This window comes from Canis lupus, chromosome 27 (assembly GCF_048164855.1).
Source record: "Canis lupus baileyi chromosome 27, mCanLup2.hap1, whole genome shotgun sequence".
In the NCBI taxonomy this organism is placed as follows: Eukaryota; Metazoa; Chordata; class Mammalia; order Carnivora; family Canidae; genus Canis; species Canis lupus.
Genome location: NC_132864.1, coordinates 13,370,004 through 13,396,486, shown reverse-complemented (window position 1 = coordinate 13,396,486; position 26,483 = coordinate 13,370,004). Strand labels below are relative to the sequence as shown.

General features: G+C 37.6%; 2 protein-coding genes across 12 annotated transcripts in view; one reads left to right on the top strand and one right to left on the bottom strand.

Moving 5' to 3' along the window:
• Positions 1-576: 576 nt before the first annotated feature.
• On the bottom strand, positions 577-21,636 carry RSRC2 (arginine and serine rich coiled-coil 2). 4 transcript variants are annotated; one of them, XM_072802356.1, is made up of 12 exons: positions 21,473-21,616; positions 18,020-18,127; positions 17,380-17,536; positions 15,915-15,958; positions 15,028-15,105; positions 13,235-13,447; positions 11,790-11,993; positions 9,444-9,566; positions 6,247-6,326; positions 3,898-4,130; positions 3,375-3,464; positions 577-1,560 (listed from the first exon to the last, which is right to left on the bottom strand). In XM_072802356.1, exons 5-12 carry the CDS (start codon positions 15,033-15,035, stop codon positions 1,381-1,383), a joined length of 1,131 nt encoding a protein of 376 aa, XP_072658457.1. In that variant the 5' UTR covers positions 15,036-15,105; positions 15,915-15,958; positions 17,380-17,536; positions 18,020-18,127; positions 21,473-21,616; the 3' UTR covers positions 577-1,380. The 4 variants fall into 4 exon arrangements, with proteins under 4 accessions (XP_072658457.1, XP_072658456.1, XP_072658454.1 ...); XM_072802355.1 differs by lacking the exon at positions 18,020-18,127 and having other exon boundaries at positions 21,473-21,632; XM_072802353.1 differs by lacking the exons at positions 15,028-15,105; positions 18,020-18,127 and having other exon boundaries at positions 3,898-4,127; positions 13,235-13,425; positions 21,473-21,636.
• The window catches only part of KNTC1 (kinetochore associated 1), a 90,338-nt gene continuing 85,457 nt past the window's right edge, over positions 21,603-26,483 (top strand). For 6 of the 8 annotated variants that reach the window (XM_072802349.1, XM_072802351.1, XM_072802350.1 and 3 more), the window contains exons 1-2: positions 21,794-21,980; positions 24,542-24,712. In XM_072802349.1, the coding sequence (XP_072658450.1) occupies positions 24,584-24,712 (129 nt within the window). In that variant the 5' untranslated portion in view covers positions 21,794-21,980; positions 24,542-24,583. The other 2 variants (XM_072802345.1, XM_072802346.1) reach the window with 2 other exon arrangements.

The following is a 26,483-nucleotide window of genomic DNA, read 5'->3' as shown; positions in this document are numbered from 1 at the left end:
CAGGCACCCTGAAGAGCCATTTCTTCATAAAAGTATTGTGCTCTAGGAAAATGAGATTTAAACATTTACCAAAATACTTATACCTTATTTACCACAAAAACATGCCCAACAAGCAAGTTGGTCACTTATGAACTCATTTTAAAAATAAAGGTACAAGGGGTGCCTGGGTGGCTCAATGGGTGGTAGGACTCCTGGTTTTGGCTAAGATCATGATCTCATGGGTCCTGGGGATCAGCCCTGAGTCAGGGTCTGTACTCAGCAGTCTGCTTGAAGGATTCTCGCTCTACTCACGTCTACTCTTTCTCTCAAAATAAGTAAAATAAAGGTAGAAGTTTTACCATTAAGTACACTTCCCTTGTATTGTGCTAATACATTGTGGAGTTGTAGGATTTTTCTAGGATAAGGTGAATCATGATTTTGTAGTAATAAATGCAAATGAATTACAAGTTTTGTAATTCCCTCCCTCTACCAGATTTATGCCCTATTTAATTTAGTGACAAAGTATTTTCTAGTATTTTAGTACTTTGTGCTACTGAAGACTTCAAAGGGATAATGAGCAAAGGGCATACCAAGAACTTGTTATAAGGCACTTTATTAAAATAAAAGTGCTTACATCCCTTTAATGTATTAATCTATTTCCTGAATAACATATGGAATATTGAACAAATAACTGTACACCAATTGTGTTCCTTACAGTAGTAGGAAAACAGTATTACTGTAGTAGTTTGTTTACTCCTCCCAACTTCCCTTTTACATTTTTGCTCACCATGGTATTGCCTAGAGCATAGTTAATTGTTCTTAAAAGAAAAAAAAATTTCTTCCTAGTGTTCTCTAATAGCAATTGCAAAATGCTACAAAAACCATCAAACAAAATCAAAATAAGAATTCCAGGTAACTTAAATTAACACCAGTGTTGAGAAAACCATTTTTATTGTCATCACCACCCAGCATATTTGTGCTGGATTATGTACCAAATGGCCAGATCTTCTAAAGAACATCTACATAACATTTCTTTCATGTTTCAAGAGATGAAAATAACTGTACAAGGTTAAGTACAAAAGTACACAAGACAGCGGACACGAAATATCCATGTATGAGATTTTATCCCACCTGCAGCTTTTATATATTTGAAAAGTAGAATTCATGAACTAAAAAATATTGTCCTTCTATAGTCCTGTCAAGTTTAATGGAAGTGTGTTTAACCTGATTACAACACTAACACCAGTATCACTGATCTGATATTTACAAAAAATCGTATTTTTCAATAAATTAAAGTCAATGCAACACCCATGCAAGCTAGAATGCTAGCTGTTTGGTGAACAAGGACCTGACATCAGAACCAGAAGTCCATAAAGTCTCAAATATTAAGTCTGATCTCTTTCAAACTGCATCCATTCCTCGCATTGATGATGTGAAACCCAATCCCATTCCTCTTTGTGTGTGGGTTTGTGATCTTGCCATTTCATACTGAGCATCTAGGTTTCTAAATACTTCTTCCTGTTGCTTCAAAGTCTTGTAACTTTCTTCATCAACTGAGCTACATCCAGCTTCGTCTTCACTCTAAATATCAAATAAAAAATATATTATTAAAATAATAAATGGAAGTGGGAATAAGGTGTTCTTTTCAACTGATAGACTGATAAATTACATTTTTAGAATATGTATTTGACCTCAATTATTTAGCTTCCATTCATTCAGCACCTATAGAGTGCAAGGCAATGCCCTTCCTAGGTATTGGGATTAAGCCAGGATATAACACAAATCAACTTCATATTAATGGGTATGTAGAACATACCTTTAAATAAGTAAAGTCTAGAAGAAAAGCAAAAAATGCTATTTTTAAAAAGCAAGGGAGGGGATCCCTGAGTGGCTCAGCGGTTTAGCACCTGCCTTTGGCCCAGGGCATGATCCTGGAATCCTGGGATGGAGTCCCGCATCAGGCTCCCTGCATGGGGACTGCTTCTCCCTCTGCCTGTGTCTCTGCCTCTTTCTCTGTGTCTTCCATCAATGAATGAATAAATAATTTAAAAAACAAGGGAGAAAGGACTCAAAAAAGTTGACACTTGAGCAGAGACCAAACCAAAGCATGATGTAGGGAGCTGAGGGAAGAAAAGAAGAGGGGAAGCTTAGAACACCTGGGTGGCTCAGTTGGTCAAGTGTCTGCCTTTGGCTCAGGTCCTGATCCCAGGGTCCGGAGACTGAGCCCCATATTGGACCCTCTGCTCAGCAGGCAGTCTGTTTCTCCCTCTCTACCCATCCCCTTCTGCTTGTGCTCTTTCTCTCAAAAGAAATACAATCTTAAAAAAACAAAAAACCCCAAACCAAACAAAAACCAAAACAGCCAGCTCAGTGCAGCTTAGTTTAAGCCAATATGCCTTCAGTGAAAAACCAACTCCCTTAAGTAATAATCAATACCTGAGTGTCTGTGAACTTTTCCAGGTTTTTTTTTTTTTTTTTTTTTAAAGATTTTATTTATTTATTCATGAGAGACAGAGAGAGAGGCAGAGACACAGGCAGAGGGAGAAGCAGGGATCCATGTAAGGGAGTCCCTTGTGGGACTCGATCCCGGAACTCCAGGATCATGCCCTGAGCCAAAGGCAGACGCTCAACTGCTGAGCCACCCAGATGTCCCTCCAGGTTTTTATTTATTTATTTTTTTAATTAATTTTTCCCTCCTCCAGGTTTTTATATGAAATCTAGTACTGGAACTGTACCAACAAAGCCAAACAAAAAAACACCAAGAAAAATAAAACCCAAAACCAAAAACCTGTATCTTTAAAAAAGCTTGCTGGAAATTTTAAATATTGTGGTCTTACTCCAAGAACAGTTAGCTTTAAATGAGCATATTAAAAAAAATAATAATTTCCATTTACAAGTTCATTTTTATTTACTTAGAAAAGCTTATGATCGGAAAAAGGTTCACCTAAGGTATAAAGTTATAACCAACAAACACGTTAAATTGAATAATTTGTCTTGTCAACTACTGATAACGTAATTCTGTCAAATTAATCTGAAGAAAAATCAAAAGAACACCAGAAAGTACCCAGGGTTCACACATTACTGAAATAAATTTTAGGATGAGGACCAATGTTAACCTGAAAATGCTAATATGAATTCTAATTCAAAGTGTGTAACTTGGGATCCCTGGGTGGCGCAGCGGTTTAGCGCCTGCCTTTGGCCCAGGGCGCGATCCTGGAGACCCGGGATCGAATCCCACATCGGGCTCCCGGTGCATGGAGCCTGCTTCTCCCTTTGCCTATGTCTCTGCGCCTCTCTCTCTCTCTCTCTGTGTGACTATCATAAAAAAAAAATAAACAAAAAAAATTAAAAACAAAACAAAACAAAACAAAACAAAAACAAAGTGTGTAACTTACCTTAATACCCATTAATTTCCTGAATTTGACATTTTGGTCCTTGTTTCCAAAATTCAATTTTTCCCATATTTCAGCAGATTGGGATTTATCCTGTAAAGAAACAGTGACTTTTATAATTCATAAAATTTAGCTATCTTTTATTAGGATATTAAATCTCTGTAATAAGGTCTAAAAGAAACAATAACATTTATAGCACTTTATCAGTGTTTATAATTATTTTTTCTATCACAAAATAATGAAGCAAAACAGAATTAAGTGCTTCATAATATATCCTTTATGAAAAAGTCTAAGTCAAGAAGCATCTTTCCCCCTTATAAACATATGGGAATACTGTTTTGCTTTGCATTAATACTGGTTTTCTTAGATTATGATTTTCCAACATTAATTTGTGTGGTAAATTAAAAAATATTACGATCAGGTTTTCAGAAGAAAAATAAACCCAATCTTTTCCAATCCAAATTTGTTTTCCTAAACAACTGCTAATTAGGAATAAATGACAAAAGAGGGGAATTAAAAAACTTACCCCTTCTTTTTTGCCTTGCCAAAGCATTTTCCTTTTTTTCTCTTGTTCAGCAAACTTCATTGGATTCACAGCTGCTGGGTTATAATAGCTAGGTACAGCTATTCCGGTCTCTGCCAAAGCTTTAGCCTGCAGGGCAGCCATTTGAGCTGCCATAGCTATCTGAGGAGTTACTTGCGTTCCCGATGCCAACAAAGCAGCAACATTGAGAACAGAACCTCCGGTGGCTGCAGCTGCTAAAGAGGAGTTCAGCACAGATTTTACTTATTTTTTTTAAGCACAGATTTTAAAACTAACCAAAGCAACGTCCTGATTTACATTAGTGCGTTTATATTTAAGAACTAATCTATAAGAAAGCACTAACATCTTCAAAATAAATGCAGGTTTATAAAGCAATTAGCATTTTAACAAAATGTATTGTATATATTTGTAATAGACATTTCTAGATATTATCCCTTATATATACTAATACTTTATATGTCTACAAATATAAGAATTCTACAAATAGTAAAAAGATTTGTGATTTCAATGAAAATGGAACTACGGTACTTGTATCTAAACTTACAATAAAAACTATTTGTATGGTTCTTTAAAAGCTTACAAAATGGTTATTTAGACATTCATTTGAAAGTCTTTCATTGGGCTCTGCACTTAACAGGGAGTCTGCTTGGGATTCTCTCCCTCTGTCCCTCCCCCAGGCACATGCTTTCTCTCTAAAATAAGTAATCTTAAAGGAAAAAAAAAAAAAAAAAGGTTCCTCGGTGACTCAGTCAGTTAAGCATTTGATTCTTGATTTTGGCTCAAATCAAGATCAAGGTTGTGAGATAGAGCCCTGCACTGGGTTCCACACTGGGCATGGGGCCTGTTTAGGTCTCTCTCTCTTTCTCTCCCTCTACCCCTCCACCCCTAAAATTAATGAATAAAGGTAAGTTGTACAATTTCTTAACATTTAAAAAAAAATTTATTATTTTAAACTAATCTCTACACCCAACATGGGCTCCAACTCACAACCTTGAGATCAAGAGTCGCATGCTCTACCAACTGAGCCAGACAGGTACCCCAATTTGTACAGTTTTAGATTCTTAAAAAAAATTTTAAGAAGATTATTTAGTCATGAGAGAGACAGAGAGAAGCTTAAACATAAAAAAAGGCAGAGAGAGAAGCAGGCTCCATGCAGGGAGACTGATGTGGGACTTGATCCTAGGACTCTAGGATCATGCCAAGCCAAAGGCATCCCAGGCGTCCCAATTTTTTATTTTTTTTTCAAATATTTTATTTGAGTAGAGACAGCATGAGCAAGAATGGTTGGAGGACGGGGCGGAGGGAAAGGGAAAAGCCTTTCCACTCTCCACTGAGCAGGAGCCTGATGGCATAAATTAAGCCAAAGGCAGGCACTTAACTCACTGAGCCACCCATGTGCCCCAATTTTAGATTATTTCAAGAAATACCAATTTACTAGGAATGTCAAAAAGCCAACAAAAAAACACCTTCCAAATTACATTTCATGCAATTCAACAAACTCTCTTTGATCGCCTTTAGTCATTCAGAGGCAATGTTTGTGTTATGTCTAATAACCTAATTTCTTTTTTTAATAAAGATTTTATTTATTAATACACACACACACACACACACACACACACACACACAGAGGCAGAGACACAGGCAGAGAAAGAAGCAGGTTCCATGCAGGGAGCCCGACGTGGGACTTGATCCCAGGTCTCCAGGATCACACCCCAGGCTGCAGGCGGCGCCAAACTGCTGCGCCACTGGGGCTGCCCTAATAACCTAATTTCTTACCTCAGTTCAATCATCATCTTTAATAAACTGCATTTTCCCAAAAATCATGACTAAAAGACATGTGCAGTCATGGTTAAAGTGTTGTATGAACAAGAACAGTGACTGTTTACATGCCAAAATCATGTGCATCAACCAAGTAAATACACGTGCAGGGACCCCTGGATGGCTCTGAGGTTGAGCGCCTGCCTTGCCTCAGGCCATGATCTGGGAGTTCAAGGATCAAGCCAAACAATGAGCTCCCTGCATGGAGCCTGCTTCTCCCTCTGCCTATGTCTCTGCCTCTCTTATGAACACATAAATAAAATCTTAAAGAAAAAACAAACAAAACAAAAAAACCCACACATACATGAAGTACTTATGAGGCATGAAAAGTTAACATTGAAAATAAAATGTTCACATTTCAATAATAACAACAATAATAAAGAGGTTTACAGTGTGCACTGATGGGTAGAGCAAGGATCATGGGTGATTTGCTTCCTATTATTTTTCTCAACGTTTTAGATTTAGATTTTCTACAAAAAATGCCATACTTCCATAATAAATAAAATAAATTACCTGCAGCTATTTCTTGTTGTTTTTGTTTTTCAACCATTTCCTTTTCTCGCTGTTCTTGTAATTTCTTTGCTCTTTCCAACCTATCAAAAGCAATTTCAATGCATTTAAAATAACACTCAATATAAACCAGTATTTATCTTTGTATTTCTCCATATGTATAGACATGACACACATTTTACATAGATTTTTAAATTAAGTTTAACACAATTTGGTATCTGTATGTGTGGGGGGGAAAGCATTTACTCTTAATACAGTTACTGTTAGAGAATATTTCAATACTGGTTTAAGAAAATGTTTTCCTTTTGAATTTTTAAAAAAGATTTTATTTATTTGAGATAGAGAACTGCAAGGTGAGTAGATGGAGGAGGAGAGGGAGAAGCAGGCTTCTCTCTGAACAAGGAGCCCAATGCAGGGGGCTGGATTCCAGGACTATGGGATGGGGACCTGAGCTGAAGGCAGATCCTTAACAGACTGAGCCAGTCAGGTCTCTCTCAATACTGGGTTTCAACATTTTATTTTATTTATTTATTTATTTTTAAGATTTATTTATTTATTCATTCAGAGAGAGCGGAGAGAGAGGCAGAGACACAGGCAGAGGGAGAAGCAGGCTCCATGCAGGAAGCCCGACGTGGGACTCGATCCCGTGTCTCCGGGATCACACCCCGGGCTGCAGGCGGCGCTAAACCGCTGCGCCACCGGGGCTGCCCGGTTTTCAACATTTTAAAGTGGAATAGCCAAAAAACCAACCAACCAACCAACAACAAAAAACCCAGAAAGTTTTTTTTTTTTTCCCCAGAAAGTTTTTATTTTTTATTTTTAATATAATTTTTTTAAATTTTTATTTATTTATGATAGTCACAGAGAGAGAGAGAGAGGCAGAGACATAGGCAGAGGGAGAAGCAGGCTCCATGCACCAGGAGCCCGATGTGGGATTCGATCCCGGGTCTCCAGGATCGCGCCCTGGGCCAAAGGCAGGCGCCAAACCGCTGCGCCACCCAGGGATCCCCAGAAAGTTTTTAAACACAGTTCTCACAGGGAATTGTTTTAAAAAGTAAAAATTACTCAACCTTTATCAGTGGCTACAGGAGTAAGAATAAAATTACATCTTGCAATAATGACATATTGAGAGCTGAGAAAATCTTAGTAGAGTATGTTAAAAATATTAAACAATGTTTACAGAATTATCTACATGCTTCTTAGGGGGGAGGCTGATACAGGATAAGGTCAATCAAAATATGCCAATTATGACTTTTGTATCTAAACAGACTTTTAAGTTAACAAAAATTTAAAAAGCCAAAAATAAAAGAGGCAGAAACCCTATCAGCCATTCTCTACAATCTAATAAAATGGGGGGGGGGACCTCAGTATTAGAGAATGAACTTTCAGCAGCTTAAATTCATCATTAGCAAAAGAACAGGAAACATGAAACAAATTCATCCTCAGACAAAATAAAAATTGTCCACACTAAATTTATTAATACATATACTAAATGTGCTGTCAAGACAGTATCTACTTCTCATACAACAAACTTTAAGTGATATCTTCGTGAGTTCCTGAAAGACAAATCCCTTTTCAAGACCCTTTAACTCTCCAATCTTAAGTTAAAAGCAACTCCTCCCTTCCTCCTTTAAAGTGTATAAAGGGGCAAAGATTAAGGAAAAGGTTTTTATTATTTTAGAGCACTATGGGTAGTGAAATGGCATTGGCTTTATCAATGAAATTTACATAAAATGAATAATACAGTTTTATTCCCTTTTACTAAGCACACGTACAAGAAAGACACAGTACTATGACTCGATTTTGTCCTTGAGAATAAAAGTTTCTGATTAGGGGTAACATTAAAATTTTGGCACACAAATATCAAAACTATTTTCAAAGCAGTTTAAAAATTCTGTCCTTAAAAAAAAAATAAAATAAAAAATAAAAATATTCTGTCCTTATTAAAAAAAAAAGGAACAACAAAAACCAGTCTATATACTGTTGTTTATTAATAAAAGATCTCCCTTCAAATTTCAACTGTAGCCAAGGAGCAACCTAGTATTCTTAAATGAGTTATTTCATGTAAACTTATCATCTGAAAATAACTAAATAGATTATTTTTCTTAAGTTTTAGAGGCTAGTAACAACTTCAACTTTAATAAAAGCCAAAAATTAAAACACAACCAACTTATAATAGACTTTAGGGCTTAAAAAAAATACTGGTCACACGTAACAGACCACTCATTATAATTTACTTCAAGTATTATTTAGTTCTGTTGAGTTTAGTTTCAGAAAGAAAATGATTGACTACTACTGGTGCATATTTAAAATGGCCATTGCAGGTTGGAATTAACACCATTCACTGAGGTGAATGGAATGAAGAAGGGGCGAGCTCACACCTTTGCTGCTGCTGCTGTTCAGCTGGAGTTTCTGCCAGGCTGGGTTCACAGGGCAGCAGCCCATCAGCTTACATTGTGATAACTGTATTTTTGTAATGAAAAAAAAATACAAACTCAATTTCATAAGGAAAAAAACCCCAAAATCAAGAGTATAGTTTTCAGAATATGGGAAAACCTGCAAACAAGTGCTTGGATTTTACTTTACTTCTTGCCTTTCTACATGAGGCAGTTCTTTCAAGGGTTTTGCACATTTTGGCCAGACAGCCCTGCTGTGTGTAGTCCCACCAATTACCAGAATATTTTTGAAATGCTACAGAATTAAAAGATACAATGATCTTGCTATGCTATCAGCAGTAAAATTTACAATATCCAATAAATCACCTTGTAATGTTTATTACTTGCCACTTTTAAAATAAGAAACCTATTGAGAGAATTGTTTCAGACTTTGTTTTCTTGAGGAAGAAAAACAAAAGGGACAATGAACTTTCAGAGGCAAAATTTAAGATTTCTTGAATCAGATTTAAGATTTCTAAAAAAGTTTCAATTGCAAACCAAAAAATATTTAGGAGCTTAAATTTGATAAAAATGAATTAATGAGGAAAAACAGAGAAACTGCTGCTGACATTGTTATCTTTCCAGTTGTACAAAGAGGCAAATGTTAAAATGAGAATTGACATACTTAGTTCTAGATCAGAATTGGCACAGAATGTATCATTAACAGATTTAATTATTTGACTTAAACTCTAAAAGCATTTTTGTCCACACGATTACCTACTTCAAGTTGAAAAAGAAAAATGCATCAAATAAAAATATACCTACCTCCTAGCTAAAGCTTCCTGTGCATCCATTGCTGTGTTTCTGCCTCTGAAGGGAGGTGGACTAGGAGTTCGGCTTAAACTTCTGCTAAATCTTCTTGGTTTCTCAATTCTCTTCTTTCTATCTCTGTAAACAGGCATTTCACACATTGCAATATGGCCAAGCAGTAATAGTTTAATCCAAATCAATTATAGTTACATAGGTTGAACAGAAATGAAAATAGTAGCCAATATATTAGGAATCCTTTCCTCTCCACCTCTGTCCTCCAGCTTCCACAAAGTATGGAAGTCCTTTGAAAATGCTAATCTTCTGTAAGTTCACTTAACCATCCCTGTTAGACATTTAAGATGTTTTCCAATATTTTGCTATTACGCCCACTATAACAAAGGCTAGCTTTAATACACACATCAGTCATTTTACATTCATGTAGGTCAATATGCAGGATAAATCCCTAGTAGTGGATCCATAGTTCAAATGTTCCTAGTATTTTACTCTACAGTGAATTAATTTGTACAAAACAAAAACAAAAAACAAAAACAAAAAAAGGCCCCAAGCACATAATCATGAAAAGAATTAGGAAAGATAAAAAAATAGGCACTGACCAGAAAAAAATAGAGTAGCAGTGGTCAAAATTAGAAATGCCATAAATGATGTCCTACATTGCCCAGATGGAAAATAAAAAACTAATGATAATTAATGGTGAAATTATTATTTATCCTAAGTCCACTAAACTTCATAATTGGCAAAGCTCAAATTAATAAACTACTAACAAATTAGGGCAGCCCCGGTGGCTCAGCGGTTTAGCGCCGCCTTCGGCCCAGGGCATAATCCTGGAGACCTGGGATCGAGTCCCACGTCGGGCTCCCTCCGTGGAGCCTGCTTCTACCTCTGCTTAGGTCTCTGCCTCTCCTGAATAAATCGATAAAATCTTTAAAAAACTGATAAACAGTAGCAGCTCTTTCTGCCCACGGGTCCTGTCCCTATGCTTTAATAAAACCATTTTGCACACACACAAAAAAGCAAAAACCAATTACCTGATTAACAAGTGATAAGCTAAGTCACAATAAGTAACATAGTCTATATTTCAGTCTTTATAGACTAACCTGAGGAATAAACTAACAAAAACAGCTTTAATTATTTAATATCAGTATCTGTGCATATGCACTATTAACAATTGATGTAAGTAAATAGACTAAATATATTCCTGATTATTTATAAAATTTTCTGTAGTTCTCTTTACTGTACTTCCTGTCTCAACAAATTAAAGCTTCCTCTCGATCAAGACAGGTCTGAATTGGGCAGCCTGGATGGCTCGGCGGTTTAGTGCTGCCTTCAGCCCAGGGTGTGATCTTAGAGACCCAGGATCAAGTCCCAAGTCAGTCTCCCACATGGAGCCTGCTTCACCTTCTGCCCTCTCTCTCCTCTCTGTTTCTCATGAATACATAAATAAAATCTTAAAAAAAGAGAGAGAGAGAGAGAGACACAGTTTTGAATTAAGCTCAACTTTTTGAGTACCTGAGATAATATATACATGCTATATGCGTGGGTAAAGTACGTATATTGACTTTGCATTCAGACATACTTGGCACTTGATCCTGATCATTTAATAACTTTTTACCATTTAATAACTATGATTAGAGGCTTTCTGGCCAAGTTACTTAAGCTCTCTAAGCCCAAGAGATCTTAACTCACAAAAGTTGTTTTGAAACTGAAATGACCTAGTACATGGAAAAGAGTATTGACGTAACACATAGTGTATGGCGGATAAGCAATAAATGTAAGCTACTGTGATTATACAATTAACAATTCAACATTCAAAACAACTCAATTTTCTTTTTTTAAAGAACAGAGGGAGAAGCAGGCTCCCTGCAGGGAGTCTGATGTGGGACTCGATCCCAGGACCCTAGGATCATAACCTGAGCCAAAGGTACATGCTCAACCACTCAGGTGCCCCAACTGAAATAATTTTAATAGAGGATTATTTCTACCTGCACTTTAAAGAAGATCTGATTGATTACATATGCTATCTAAGGTGTTTAGATTTGTTATTGGTCAGAATGTTATTGAAAGAAGATAAACATTGGGCAGCCCCGGTGGCTCAGCGGTTTGGCACTGCCTTTGGCCCAGGGTGTGATCCTGGAGTCTCACATCAGGCTCCCTGCATGGAGACTCTTCTCTCTCTGCCTGTGTCTCTGCCCCTGCGCCCCCCCCCCCCCCACCGTGTCTCTCGTGAATAAACAAATAAAATCTTAAAAAAAAAAAAGAAAAAAAGAAAAAAAAGAAAAAGACGATAATAACCAGACCCTGTAAGGGACCTATCTGATTTTATTCAAGATGACGAATACTTACCGACTTCTACTCCTTGTTCTACTCCTGCTTCTACTCCTATGCCTGTGTCTTGATCTTGAACGGGAACGAGATCGGATCCTACGTTTTCTTTCCCTGCTTCTGGATCGTGACTTCTTCCTCTCTCTGCTTCTGGATCTTGATTTCTTCCGCTCCCTACTCCTGGATCGAGACTTCTTCCGCTCTCTGCTTCTACTACGATGACGCCTGAAATTTAAGCACACAAATTTAAAGGTATTTAGTGCTGTGTCTTTTCCAATTACAGACATTATGAATTAATTATCTGCAGTGTGTGCTGTCAAGCCAGGCAATAAACTGCTCTGCATTGTGTGTAGAAAGGATAATTGAGCCTTCTAAGGGAAGAAGTTCTAACAAATGAGCCTTTATTCTTGTTTGATGATGTCTGAGGGGCATGAAAAAACTACATGTCAAAAATGCAATGAACCCTAACTCAAGATTCTGTTTAACACTTTAAAGTCTATTAACTGTCTTACTGAAGTATTTATGCAACTTAAAGATGATATTGAAGTTAATCTACTACTGAAAAATTTTGACCCAATCAGATACATCATATGTATGTGTATTTCCACAGAAAACTCCAAGCATATGTTAAACATTGGCTTACTTTCTTTTTTGGAAGATTTTATTTATTCATGAGACACAGAGACATAGGTAGAGGGAGAAGCAGTCTCCCCTGTGGGGAGCCCAATGCAAGACTTGATCCCAGGATCTCGGATCATACCCTGAGCCAAAGGCATACACTCAACCACTGAGTCACCCAGGCGTCCCAACATTGGTTTCTTTAAATAAAAATTCCGGGAGGTGGCTCAGTTGGTTAAGTGTTTGCCTTGGTTTGGCTCAGGTCAGGATCGCAGGGTCCTGAGATCAAGCCCCACATCAAGCTCCCTGCTAAACAGGGAGATTCTCCTCCCTCTCCCCCTGCTTTGCTCTCTCTCAAATAAATAAGCCAAATCCTTAAAAAACAAAACAAAACATACTTGCTAATTGAACAAGTTAATCAATCATAATCATCCTTTATCTCCTAGCCTTGAACACCATTTTTGCCTTTATCAGAAAATGCTCCAAAGATTTCAGCTATAAGCAGACATTAGTAGGCAAAGGACCACATTAGTGGTCAAGCTACCAAAAAAAATTTCTTACTTTCTAATCTAATTAAGATTGTTTGGGGAATCCCTGGGTGGCGCAGCGGTTTGGCGCCTGCCTTTGGCCCAGGGCGCGATCCTGGAGACCCAGGATCGAATCCCACGTCGGGCTCCCGGTGCATGGAGCCTGCTTCTCCCTCTGCCTGTGTCTCTGCCTCTCTCTCGTGACTATCATAAATAAATAAAAATTAAAAAGATTGTTTGGGTATCTCTGGGTTCATGAGTAGCTTTGCATAATATAGCTCTTTAAATGGCACTGACTTATAAACACCAAAAACTACTTACCTTTCACGAGACCTAGATCTTGAATGACTTCTGCCTCTTGATGACTTTCTTTCTTTGCGTTTGTGTCTGTCCTCGCCGTTTTCAGATGAATTTAGTCGCTCTCTTCCTTTATCAGAAGAATGTTCTTTATCATTATGTTCCTCAGACTTGTGTTTCTTAGATGATTTATCTTTGGATTCATGTCTTCTTGCCTGTTTTAAGAAGAAGTTGGTTCTTTCAGGAAAATAGTGCAACAAAGAGAGTTAGTATGGGTTATCAGTAGACAAAAATGTTGTGATGCAACATTAGTAACCTTAGGAGTGTGTGGCAAATAAAAAAAAAATGATCTAGTTTCACATCACCCAAATGTTGCTGATGAATATTACTAATCTTGTCTTTATAAATCTCAAAAATGCAGTTTCCTCCCCAAAATAACATAATTAAAACAATGATTTTCAATGTTGACAATGATTTTCAATGTTAAAATAATACTGAAAAACCCATTATCAGAAAAAGAGGAATTCCTGATGTTTCTTTTATCTAAAGGAATAAGGGAATTACATATATATCAAAACTTTCAAAATCTTTCAACAAACCTTTTAGAGAAACATCATATATACACATATACATCAACTTCTAAAACCAAAGTACATATTATTTTAGATTTAAAAACTTAGCAATAATGAAGATGATCAGGACACAAAGAAATGCACCGGAAAACGCATTTCAATTAGGTAGCTAAATAAGATTAGTCTTACTAATTATTAGTATTTTCTGCAACTTTAAATTACTTTACGCAGAGTTGAAGTGTCCTTTTTATAGCTATACTGCCACATCCTCTCTAAAAGACGGCTCTTGATTTTTCTCCCAAAGTCTAAACTGTGATGAAATCACTTTTCATCTTGCAATATCCCAACGAGCTTGAAGTTCTATTACATTTCATGTACCTAGGGCAGAAAATGGCAACCGTATCTGTTTTAATTTTTATGAAATCAAATTAGGCATAACATAATTAATCCCTAAACCATTATGTAATATAGATTTCTTCCATACTCTGAAAGATTAAAAACCAAGGCTTTTGCTTTCACAACATATGCATTCAGAGACTGAGCTAAAATTAATTGCATGATCAAGTCTCCATCCTACACTCACGTACCAAATTAGGAAGTGATAAACTAGATCTCCTCATATTAAGTTGGCAAATCCAACTTTTAGCTAAAGCTTAAAATCCTTGACATCTCGAAATCACAATTTTAAAGCTGGAAGGAAACTCAGATCCTCTTAACTCCCCTTAAGTACAACTAAGATCTAAAGTCACAAAGCTACATGGTAGCAGCTGAACCCAGACCCCATGGTTCTTCTTATGCCCAGGCCACTGCTTTTCTACCACAACAGGACACTTAACTCATGTTTCCCAAAACAGACCAAAACATTTTTCTTTCCACTCAAGATTAACTTTCCTTAAAAAACAAAAAACTTGGCCAAACATTTTGGAACATGCATGATATATCTGAAAAGAATCATAGAACGTTATTTAGTATTTTGCAGAAAAGAGACCTGGAGACAGCTAAATTTTAGTTTCATTGCCAGTTCTCTATAATAAGAACTTACAAAAGTATTTCCTTGTTTTTGCCATATAGTGGCAAACTGGAAAAGCTTTAAGTGGTTCAACTTCCAAAGGTTTTATAGTTATTTCAAACCAGTTTTCCAAACATAACATTACTATTAATTAAAAAAAAAAAAAAAACATTAAAACCCTTAACTGATTTAAGATATACTTAAGGGAAATAGGAGTTTGAATGACTAATAGTTACCTTATCATGAAGTAGGCTTATTATTTTGCTATCTGAGTCTGCAGCGTCTTCAGTTCAGTCTCTTCGCGCATTAGCACGCTGAGTATGATTTATTATAGAAATGTTATCATGTGAGCTAAACAAAATAGTCATTTTCACAAAAACTCTCCTAAATTAAAAATTTAACAGAGCTTCCATTAGGGGAAGAGGTGAAGTCCCTGCCCACATTTTTTTTAGGAGTCCCTTGCCCAGCCCCCATAAGACTCTTCTCCTCCCTTTTTGGTTCCTACTTCTGTTCTTCCTTGTTGGCTCATTCCTGGTCTTCTCAGGTGGGCAAGCAAGTTAACTCCTTTGCAATACAGGTGCTGCCTTTCTTTTTCCTCAAGTTTTGCTGTCACCGCCACCTTTCCAGCTGTCCCTCACAGACACTTTTATTTCAAAATTCAACACTATTCTTAGGGAAACGGAAATTGCTGCTAATGAAAAGAGGATTCGCATTCTCTTCCATAAAGAAAAAGCCCACAGGTACCTAGGTTATTGCTACTTAAAGATGATTGCTATATGAAAATCCTGAGCAGTCGTCAGGTATAAGGAGACTCGGGACCTCAGATTAATGGAAGCTCTGTGTGACAGGCCTAAAAAAACCAATTATAATCTTCATATGAAATTTTTATTGTGAATATTTTCACAACATAATAAAATTAATAGTTTTTGAATGAAATTTTCATATAAACAACTATCTTCTTGAATAATGATGAATCCATATCATGCTTATTTTATAACCCAATTAACCTTTTAAATTTCAAGTTTTCGTACTTACCTTGATAATATCATATATCACACAAACATTTCTACCAGATACTTTACAAGTATTTTAAAGTGCCTATTCACTACAAAGTGTTAATTACCTCTTTGCTTCTGCTCCGGCTCCTGTGTTTTCTTCCTTCATTATCTGCAAATACACATAAAAATTCACCATAAACAAGATACAGAAACATCTCAAACACAAATTCTAATATTCAAATAAAGGACAATTTCCAACCCATTTTACTAAATTAAAATTCTACTTACTATTTTCCAAAGACTATTTTTTATGGCAGGGTGAGTTTATTCTACCAAATACCACTGTGTGTATGAGAAACAAATCAAGCAATCTGAATAAACCAAAATATAACAGAGTAAGCAACCTGCCACCCCAAACCTTCTGAGGCAAGTCAAAAACAGATACTCTCTTTCAGTTTGTCATAGATTCTTAATTCACAGAACATACTGACTAGCCCATCTTGTTTTCCACTGCACAGAAAATTTATAAAGGGATATGTCAGAGGTAAACATGAACAAAGAAAACAAGAATGCAAGAGAATAAACAGTTTGAACTATATTTGGCATTAGTCAAAGGGTGCTATAGTTTATTTTTAAAAGATTTCATTTACTTATTCATGAGAGACACGCAGAGACATAGGCCAAAGGAGAGGGAGAAGCAGGCTCCCCTAGGGATCACACCCTGAGCCAAAGGCAGAGCTCAACCGCTGAGACATCCAGGGGTCCCAGGGTGCTATAGTTTATTTATTTATTTAAAGATTCCATTTACTTATTCATGAGAGACAGAGGAGACAGAGGGGGGTGGAGGGAAGGAGGGGCAGAGACACAGGCAGAGGGAGGAAGCAGGCTCCCTGCAGGAAGCCGGATGCAATCCAGGGACTCCAAGATCACCCTCTGGGCCGAAGGCAGGCGCTAAACCAACTGAGCCACCCAGGGATCCCCAAGGGTGCTATAGTTTAGATGCTCAATTAACCTCTTCATTAAATAGCCACACTAATTTAAAAAAAAAAACAAACAAAAAAAATAAAAATAAAAAAAATACAGCAGAACATCTTACTTTCTACAGCACATCAGTCTAATTCTTTTTCAAGTAAACAAATAAGAAACATCTTAAAATGCCCAAACCTCTTGTTTCAGAAACATTCTAACATTAAATGAGAAACAAAGTTAAAAATGTTATTGTAACTTACATCAAAATGTTAAAACAATTCTGAATAATATATCACTGCCCAGATACATCTTTCAAAATATTTTGCCTATGTTGAAAGCATGAAATTTAAACGTCTCAGGGTAAAAAACCTACCCCCTCCCCAAAATCTCAGGATACAACACAATTTTGCCTATGGACAAGTTATAAAATTTCCGCATGAAGACATTTATGTTTCTCAGAACTGAAAAGTTCTCCGGAAAATTACCAATGTACTTTATTCATTTCTCAACTAGAAAGAATATGTATTAATTATATAAAAAACTAAGTATGAGTCTTATACACACAACGACATGGATTTTAACAAATGCTGATAGTGGTAATTAGTTTGCAACAATTCATACCTGACTTTCGTTTTCTTTCTCTTGACCTTGATCGTGATCTTGAATAATGATGTTTTGAGGCTCTAGGAGAAATAGATACATCTGACTGCTCTTTTTTCTTATCTCTATCTGGGGATGTCTTTTCTGGGGCTAGTCCATCTCGCTCTGTATCACTAGCCTAAAAGTTTAAATAAAGAGAAATGATTATTAAGTTCTTAATCATATTTAAAATGTTTTTAATTTCTTAAAAGAGGAGGAAGAGAATAGAAAATCATCTCTGAGTTCTACAAAATTAAAGGCCAATTTCTAAATAAATATTATTTGTACCTAATAAGCCCGAATAGATTGAAATGACTAACCCAATAACAGAGACTAATGTCCTTAACTTTCAAAAATCATTATTTTCATAACTTTCAAAACAATAGGGGAAGGGGAACAATCAGGGCTCCAAATATTTCCAATTAACTATTCAAGCAGAGAAAATATAGCCCATTTTAGATTTGTAAAGTCATTTACCTGACTTTAATGAATACTTTTATTTTACATTAGCAAAAGCATTTAAAAACGAACTGGTAAAATTTATAGAGACTTAAGTATGTAAAAATCTAAGAATAGCAGAGAATGCTTCTAGATTATAAAAGAATAAACAAAATTAACTTACCTATCTGAGAACCCAATCTTAATTTCATTAACCCTCTTTAATGAAAACAGCCCCTTGGCACAGTGCTGCTGCAAAATATGGTCTGCCTCTCCTCACATATGCTCTGGGCTATGGAAACATTAAGTTGTTTCTGCTTTAAAGCATTTTATAAATTTTCACAATGCAAATTTTGTAAAGTTAAAAAAGTACACATTCTTTCCAAAGAGTCCTTTAATTAAAAAGAGGTTCCTCCATCTAAATATCAGTTCCCTGTTTTCCAGTTTACTTGCTCATAACCAAGTACTCAGCACAGCAATCAATCAACAGATGAAGAAATGAATTCCTGTTAACTTGTTTTCAATTAAAAAAAGAGGATTTCTGAGGCTCTGTTGAAATGTGTCATCCAAATAAGAGTATCACAAAAAGCCCACTGATTTAAATGAGTCCTAGAAAAAAAGCTGTGAAAAGCTAAAACCTGATTCCCGAGTTGGATTTTGACAAAAAGTAGAGGAAACAGTTTCAGTATGTGGAAGGTGGACTAGTTGGCTTTTGAACTAAGAAGGATTTTTACATTTTTGAAAGGATTAAGCAAGCAAGGAATGGGACAGAGACTCTATATGATCCATAATGTCTAAAATATTTACTACCATACTCTTTACAGAAGAATCTGGATTGGATAAATAGGGATCACTGTACATTTTCAGCAGGAGGAATAATCACAAGGCAACGAACTCCTTTCCCTTAGGAAAATTAGTCCAGGAAAAAAAAAAATGAAAGGAAACTAAAAGGGGAGTAATTTAACAAAGTGTGAAGAGATTGCATTATCTCAACAACTAAGAATCACAAATGTGCCAAACTCAATGCTAGACTCAGAATAAGATGACAAAAAAGAGATTTACAAGCTTAGCTGGGATGACAGACATAAACGTGGTAAGCCTCTAACAATGGTAAAACAAAACAAAACAAAACAAAACAAAAACCCTCAACCAAGCACAGAGGAAGCAACTCATTACTGGAGAGGCTACCAATCAAGCATTAGTGCCTTCTCCAGTTTTCTATGTATGGGTGATTTCTGGAATCATAAAATTTTTGTGATGAAAGCTTTCATCACTTATAAAAGAGTTCAATTTTCTGATCTTACAGAGGAGGAGATCCAGCAACATGACCTGCTTTCCCTTAAGATGGTACTTTAGCTCTTTGCTGTCTACTACTAATAAATAGTGCTGTATCACACAATCAAGGATAGTTCTGATTTTCACAACATTAGTCATTTTCTTTTAATTCTGATTTTCATCATTATCCTTACGAACTATTTCAGGCATGTCTGTGATGTTGTGACTGGTAGAGCTTACATTTAGTAAAATAAAGCAACTGTGATAACTTAAGCACTGCTATCACTTCTTTCAGTGCATGAGCCTTTTCTGCCGAAAACCAGCATTCTTGAGCCACTGGCACAGCTCATTAACTTTTACAGAGATCATGACTAGAACTGAAGGAAAAACAACAACAACAACAAAAAACCTTCATATGGAAGTCAGCTCCAGCTCACACAGTACAAATTTTCAGTCAACAATTTACATGCTTAACATTGCAGAAGCCTAGCAATAGGGAAGTCAAAGGCATCCTGTAATACAAAGCCAATAACTTACATCAACCACCTATTTTCACCTGTAAAATATACAATAGAAAAACAAAAATCACCCTACCATTATAGATTCCGAATGATAGGTGGCCACTTTGCCTACACAAAACTTTTATTTCCACGATGCTATTTTATAGTACCCTAATTAAAAATATCCAAAAAATAAAATCAATTGAAGAAAATTTATCTGATGGGACGCCTGGGTGGCTCAGCAGTTGAGTGCCTCCCTTGGCTGGAGAATGATCCTGGAGTCCCGGAATCGAGTCCCACATCAGGCTCTCTGCATGGAGCCTGCTTCTCCCTGTGCTCGTGTCTCTGCCTCTCTCTCTCATGAATAAATAAATAAAATCTTAAAAAAAAAATTTCTCTGAAAATTTCTAAGCTTTACTTCGAATTATCAGGGATGTACATAGTAAATCTTAAATCTAACTGCAAAACTGTCCTCTATTTTAGCACTTGTTTTAGAAGGCCACTACCATTACCTTAACATTTATAATTTGTTTAAATCTGTAATAATGCTCACGACAGCACACAAATCTTTTTTCCAGTGCGAAGAAGGTACCTTGGATTTAATAGTAGGCCACTTCTCCAGGGGACTGTCTTTTTATTGAAGGAGGTACTGCAGGACCAAATGTTTGTTTGAACTGACTTCATTTTTTAAAACATTTGAGCCCAAGTAAAACACCACCATTTTTAAAATACATTAAGAGGCCTAAAACACCACTTAAACAATGGAAAACACTACTTCGATTAGTTGCACAAACACCAAACAGCCCAGCTGTTTGAAACCGTAACAAAAATCGGTTAATTCAATTAGGTACTGGGGGAGGGGAGTGCAGAAACCATCTCGATTCCAGATAACCCCAATGTTTAGGGGATTATCGGTACAAATTTTTCGGTACGTTTACAGTCCTACTTAGTTTTTAAAATGAATAAATACAACTTCCTAGTCAGTGGAAAGGAACACAAAATGCTTGCGTTTTCCTTTTAACACGGGAAGAAAAATGAAGTAATCACAATAACGCGCGCGACCCACCAGAATTGGGCATCTTACACCCAAAGCATGCTTTTTTAAAAACTGTAGTTCTTATTTAAAATTAAATGGGTCAAGAAAGGGTGCTTAAATCTAAAGAAACGCCAATATTAAGGCTTTATTATGCTTCTCAAAGATTTCAAAATGATTACATCACGAGCCGCTTCGGAAACGGAACAATCAGAATTCGTAGTTCCAAAGGCTCCTCGTAATTAAGTAGAATTTTTTTGCTCCCTTTGAGCAACACCTTCCTCAGCTCCATACTAAGAAATAAACTAAGGTTTTCAGAGACAAAACAATAATAATAAGGGAAAAAACAAAACGTTACAAGTCGATTCTCTTCTCCCATTTTACCCCCTTGCAGACAACGCCTTTCTGACCCAATACTTTTCAAAGACCCCCCCCCCCAGCCCTTTTCTCTTTTCCCCAGTCCTTCTCCAACACGAACAAATAAATTCCCAAGCCCTAATGAAACTCAGTATAAAAACGACCAACAAAAGTAAGCTAAACTGGAGGCCGCTCTGTGGGTCGAACAGAATAGAGAACTAGGAAAAGAGAGGAAGAAAGTTCTGGAAGAAAAAAAAAAAAAAAGACACTCCCTGCGGCTCCCCACCCCCACCAACACCGCCTCATTTCCCCCTCCTTACAGTAGGCAGCCATGATGGCGGGCGCAAAAGAAGGCCGCGACGCCATTTTGTCCACACACACGCGCGGACAACAGCTCTGGGAGCAGTTCACCCAGTCTTTGGAGGGTATCAAGAAAATATCCCTGGCTTTAAACTCAAGAATTGGCACCTACCGCCATAGTCCAGAGTCTTGGCCGCTAGGGCGGCGCCTCCACTTGCCGCTCTCAACAGTACCGGCCGCCCAGACGCTTCGCCACAGACTAAATCGCTCGCGCGAGAGACCCGGATGGCACAAAGGAGGCTGAGGCCCGGCGCGTCGCGCAGCTTGCTGGGAAAAAAAAAGTGTCGATAAGAGTCTCTATAGCAACGCGATTCGAGGAGCTGATTGGTTGTTATTTTGAAGAGGGCGTGTAAGGCCAGGAGTGGGGCGGGGCCAAGAATACACCCTAGAATGTGCAGCCTGTAAATCGGAACGGGTGGAATTTAGGGTGGGTCAACGTCCTCTTTCGATTCTAAAGCAGTTTTGGCCCCTTCCGGCCGCTGTAAAAGGGGTTGGGCCTAGTGTTCTCCCGCCAATTTAAATCCGTGGGCTCTAGACCCTGAAGATATTAGGGACAGTTGTGGGCGGCGGGAAGAGGAGTGGTTTATTTGAGTGTTCTGCTTTAGGTTCTTCAGTTGCAGGTGAGGAGGGGGAAATGCGCTGCTGTAGAGATGCGGGGGGTGGGTTCAGGTCGAAGTAACAGCGACCTCAGCTAAGTTTGGGGGTTTTCTCATCAAGACCGCTGGCGGGAGAGGGTTTGAAGTCGGTTCTTGCTGGTCGGTTGTCCAGCTGGGGAAGTTTGTGCTTGGGGGCCTGACACTCATTTCGCTTAATTCGCTAATCGGTTCTTCACCCAGCAACTCGACTGATTTCAAATCGTTAACCAAATCAGGTCACTCGTGTGCTTAGTGTCTTTCCCCTGTAGCAGCGACCATAAAAACCCAACCTTGAAGTCGACCATTCGTTTAGCTTCTTCATTATTTCCATTTTTGCTGAGGCCCGGCAGCCGTCCCAAACTCGTTACAGCCTCTGAGCCTTTGCACTCGGCTTGCATCTCTGTTCTCCGCGAACAGCTCTTGGAATCTTTCCTTTCCCTACCAGGTACTTCTCATGCGACCCCCCCGCCCCCCAAACTGAGCATCGTTTCGTTCAAAACCTTTGGTACTGTTTGTAATTATGCACTTATATAACAGTTAATAGGCGTGAATTTGAATCTTCTCTAACTATTGACTCGCTTTAGGTGACCTTGGCTATTTTTTTTTTTTTAAGACTTTTGTTTATTCATGAGAGGGAGAGAGGCAGAGAGAGAAGCAGGCGCCATACAGGGAGCCCAACGCGGGACTCGATCCTGGGACTCGAGGATCACACCCTGGGCCGAAGGCAGGCGCTAAACCGCTGAGCCACCCAGGGATCCCCTACCTTGGCTATTTATTTCATACCTGGCTTGTGTCTCTCTGCTTTAAGATGGATTGTTGTGCCGATTAAATTAGTAAAGCACTGAAAATTATCTTGCATATTCAATACATATTAACTAATTTAAAAAAATTATTCATGAGAGGGGCAGAGACCTAGGCAGAGGGAGAAACAGGCTCCCTGTGGGGAGCCTGATACGTACTGGATCCCAGGCCCCCAGGGTCACGACCTGAGCTAAAGGCAGACACTCAACTACTGAGCACCCAGGTGCCTCACATGTTAACTATTTTATTTGACCTTCCTAAACGAATATAAACTTCATAATGGTAAAGGCCTTTTCTGTCTTCTGGGCTGTATTCCTACTCCTAGAAAGAACAGTGCCTGGCACAAAGTAGACATCAATAAACATTTGTTGAACAACTGACTGTGACAGTACTTGAAGGTTGATAATATTTCTCTGTTGTTTTCAGATGTGGGACATAGAGACCTGTAAAAATTCACCCCAACTTGTCCCTCCTGTCTTAATTTCTTCCCAAATCCCACCCAAACACTGGCCACTAGAATTACTGTCTATTCTAACATTGTTTTATACCCTTGCTCACATTCTTGGTAAGAACTCTTTTCCTATATTTAAAAACATATGACCGTAGCCTAAATGTTACCTGCTTCCACTAATGAATATAATAAATTACCTAACACTTAATATTGAGTGCTTACCATGAACCAAACATTGTTCTGTAAATATTCAAAACTTATAACCTTTGCTTATAGGTACAGCTATATTTTCCTATTACAGAGAATTAAGGAACAGAAAGGTTACATTGCTTGCTCAAGGACAAGTAGTTGTAAATAAAAAGTACCTTTCCTGTGCTGTGTAATAAAATTTTGTTTTATTATTTTTTAGAGATTTTATTTATTCATTAGAGACACACACACAGAGAGAGGCAGAGACACAGGCAGAGGGAGAAGCAGGCTCCATGCAGGGAGCCCGATGTGGGACTCAGTCCTGGGTCTCCAGGATCATGCCCTGGGCTGAAGGCGGTGCTAAACCACTGAGACACCTGGACTGCCCTGGGCATATTCTTTGGTTCAGTCAGAAACCAAATCCAATTCTTCCCCTTTCCCCTTACCATTTTCATTTACTGAACAATACTAGAAACATTAATGGATATTTTGAAAAGTTCATCTGGAACCTTAACCATCCTAAGATACCCCATATAGTCTGACTTTAGAGCTTCCACTGTTTATCTCTATATTGCTTAAAGGTGTATTTCAAATGAAGACGTTATAATTTTAAGCTAGGCACACAAAATACTGGAAGCTCTAGGATACATTGGTGAGATCAGATTGGTCTGTGTTCCTAAACTAATACATTTTTCTCTGATGATTATTATAGTTAGTTCCATTTATCTTATTGGTTGAAGTATGTGGTGACTCGGGATCCCTGGGTGGCGCAGTGGTTTGGCACCTGCCTTTGGCCTAGGGCGTGATCCTGGGGACCCGGGATCGAATCCCATGTCAGGCTCCCAGTTCATGGAGCCTGCTTCTCCCTCTGCCTATGTCTCTGCCTCTCTCTCTCACTGTGTGCCTATCATTAAAAAAAAAAAAAAAAGTATGTGGTGACTACTGAAATCACACAGAAAAGTCAAGACACAGAAAAGTCTTGAAAAGTCTTGACTGATGTGTGTATACATACATATATGTATATTTTTTTTTACTAAACCTTTTCATTTCCCAAGGAATTGTATTCAATGCAACAATATAATTTGTTCTCTACATGTTGTCACAGGAAAAGTAGTGGTTCCTGGTTCAGGAAGACAATCTCAGAAATATGTGGAATGATATTGAGCTGTTGACAAGTGATGATACAGGAAGTGGGTACCTAAGTGTTGGCTCAAGAAAAGAACACGGAACTGCTTTATATCAAGTTGATTTGCTAGCAAAGATCACCTCTGAAAAGGTAATGATTATGATGCTGATTATTTTCATTTACAGTGCTTTTGCTGAGTGCTTAGTAAGCTCAGTAGTCACACAGTAAATGTTCTGTATATATGCATATAGCATTTTCTCAGGGAATCAAGGTTCAGTCTCATATTACTAGAAATTTCCATCTGAATTCTCCCTTCATTGTCTTAAGATCACTATATCCAAAACTGAACATTTCATAGCTTTTCTTGATATTTGGACAAATAGAATGTAAATAAACAAAGAATAGCTACACCACCTTAGAAAATAAATCATTACCACTAGACTTGAAGCCCCAATCCCATGTTCCCCCAGTACTCTACCCCTGAGTTAAGCATTCTGCTGAGGTTGATATGTATCCATTTCTTTCCACATATTAATTTTCTTCTTTTAACAATAATTCTAGGGATGCCTGGGTGTCTCAGTTGGTTAACCATCTGCCTTCAGCTCAGGTCATGATCTCGGGGTCCTGGGATCAAGCCCCACATCAGGCTGCCCACTCAGTGGAAAATCTGCTTGTCCCCCTTCTTCTGTCCCTCTCCCTATTTGTGCTCTCTCTCTCTTTCTTTCTCACAATTAAATAAATAATATCTTAAAACAGTAATTCCATTCTCAGTCCAGGCTTGAAACCTTATTTTTTGCACCTTATAGAAAATATTACAGTTTTTTTTTAACTTGGGTTTTCTTTTTTTTCAAAGATTTTATTTATTCATGAGAAACACACACATACACACACACACACACACACAGAGAGAGAGAGAGAGAGAGAGAGAGAGAGAGAGAGAGGCAGAGACACAGGCAGAGGAAGAAGCAGGCTCCATGCAGGGAGCCTGATGCAGGACTCAGTCCTGGGACTCCAGGATCGTGCCCTGGGCAGAAGGCAGGCGCTAAACTGCTGAGCCACCCAGGAATCCCCTAGATTTTCTTTTTCATTTTTTTAAAATATTTTTATTTATTTATGATAGAGAGAGAGAGGCAGAGACACAGGCAGAGGGAGAAGTAGGCTCCATGCCCTGGGAGCCCAATGTGGGATTCCATCCCAGGTCTCCAGGATCACGCCCTGGGCCAAAGGCAGGCGCCAAACCGCTGCACCACCCAGGGATCCCCTAGATTTTCTTTTTCAGTAATTTGTCTGATAAATTTTTGTAAACAAAGGGTTTTTTGTAAAGAAAGTACATCTGATTTTTATTTATAGCATAGCCCAGGATCCCTTCATTTCCCTTAGTAAGTCAATGTAATATTTAATCCTCAATTAAGAAAAAAGGTTTCAATAAAAAGAAGCAAAATATTAGAGACAAGAGTTGTATCTTCTAGGGCTTGAAAGGAAGGGCCTCTTCTGAGGACCTTCATAAAGGACCTCAAATGTTGACTTTTGGCTTTTTTTCAACTGAGGTTCTATATGTATTCAAAGAAACTAGCTGATAGGATTTTTAAAAAATGTACCATTCTTTACACAGCTTGCATACTGTTGTTGGACTTTACTGCCTTAGTAGACTATGAATCACAGAATTTGTAAATGTTAATTATGAGTAGTACAAATAAATTATTTTCTTTGGTATTAAATTGTTTATTAAAAGCAAAAATTTTAATTTAAGGTATATTAAAAGTTCTGTAATGAGAAAATAGCATTTATATTTGAGAATATCAGGAGCCTCAAAACATGGAAGTGGCCTAGGCCTCTCTTGAGCTCTGAGGACTCCTGTTGAAAAATAATAGTATGTGTGTATTAAGCTTCAAATTCAGCAAAGAACTAAAATTCTCTTATT

What these genes read in the sequence shown, in the direction of transcription:
- RSRC2 (XM_072802352.1), bottom strand. An exon ending in AGAAAGAAAACGAAAGTCAG is followed by an intron (nt 15,959 to 17,379) that starts GTATGAATTGTT and finishes GTGTATTTGCAG; the next exon opens with ATAATGAAGGAAGAAAACAC. An exon ending in GGCAAGGCAAAAAAGAAGGG is followed by an intron (nt 3,465 to 3,897) that starts GTAAGTTTTTTA and finishes GTTTCTTTACAG; the next exon opens with GATAAATCCCAATCTGCTGA.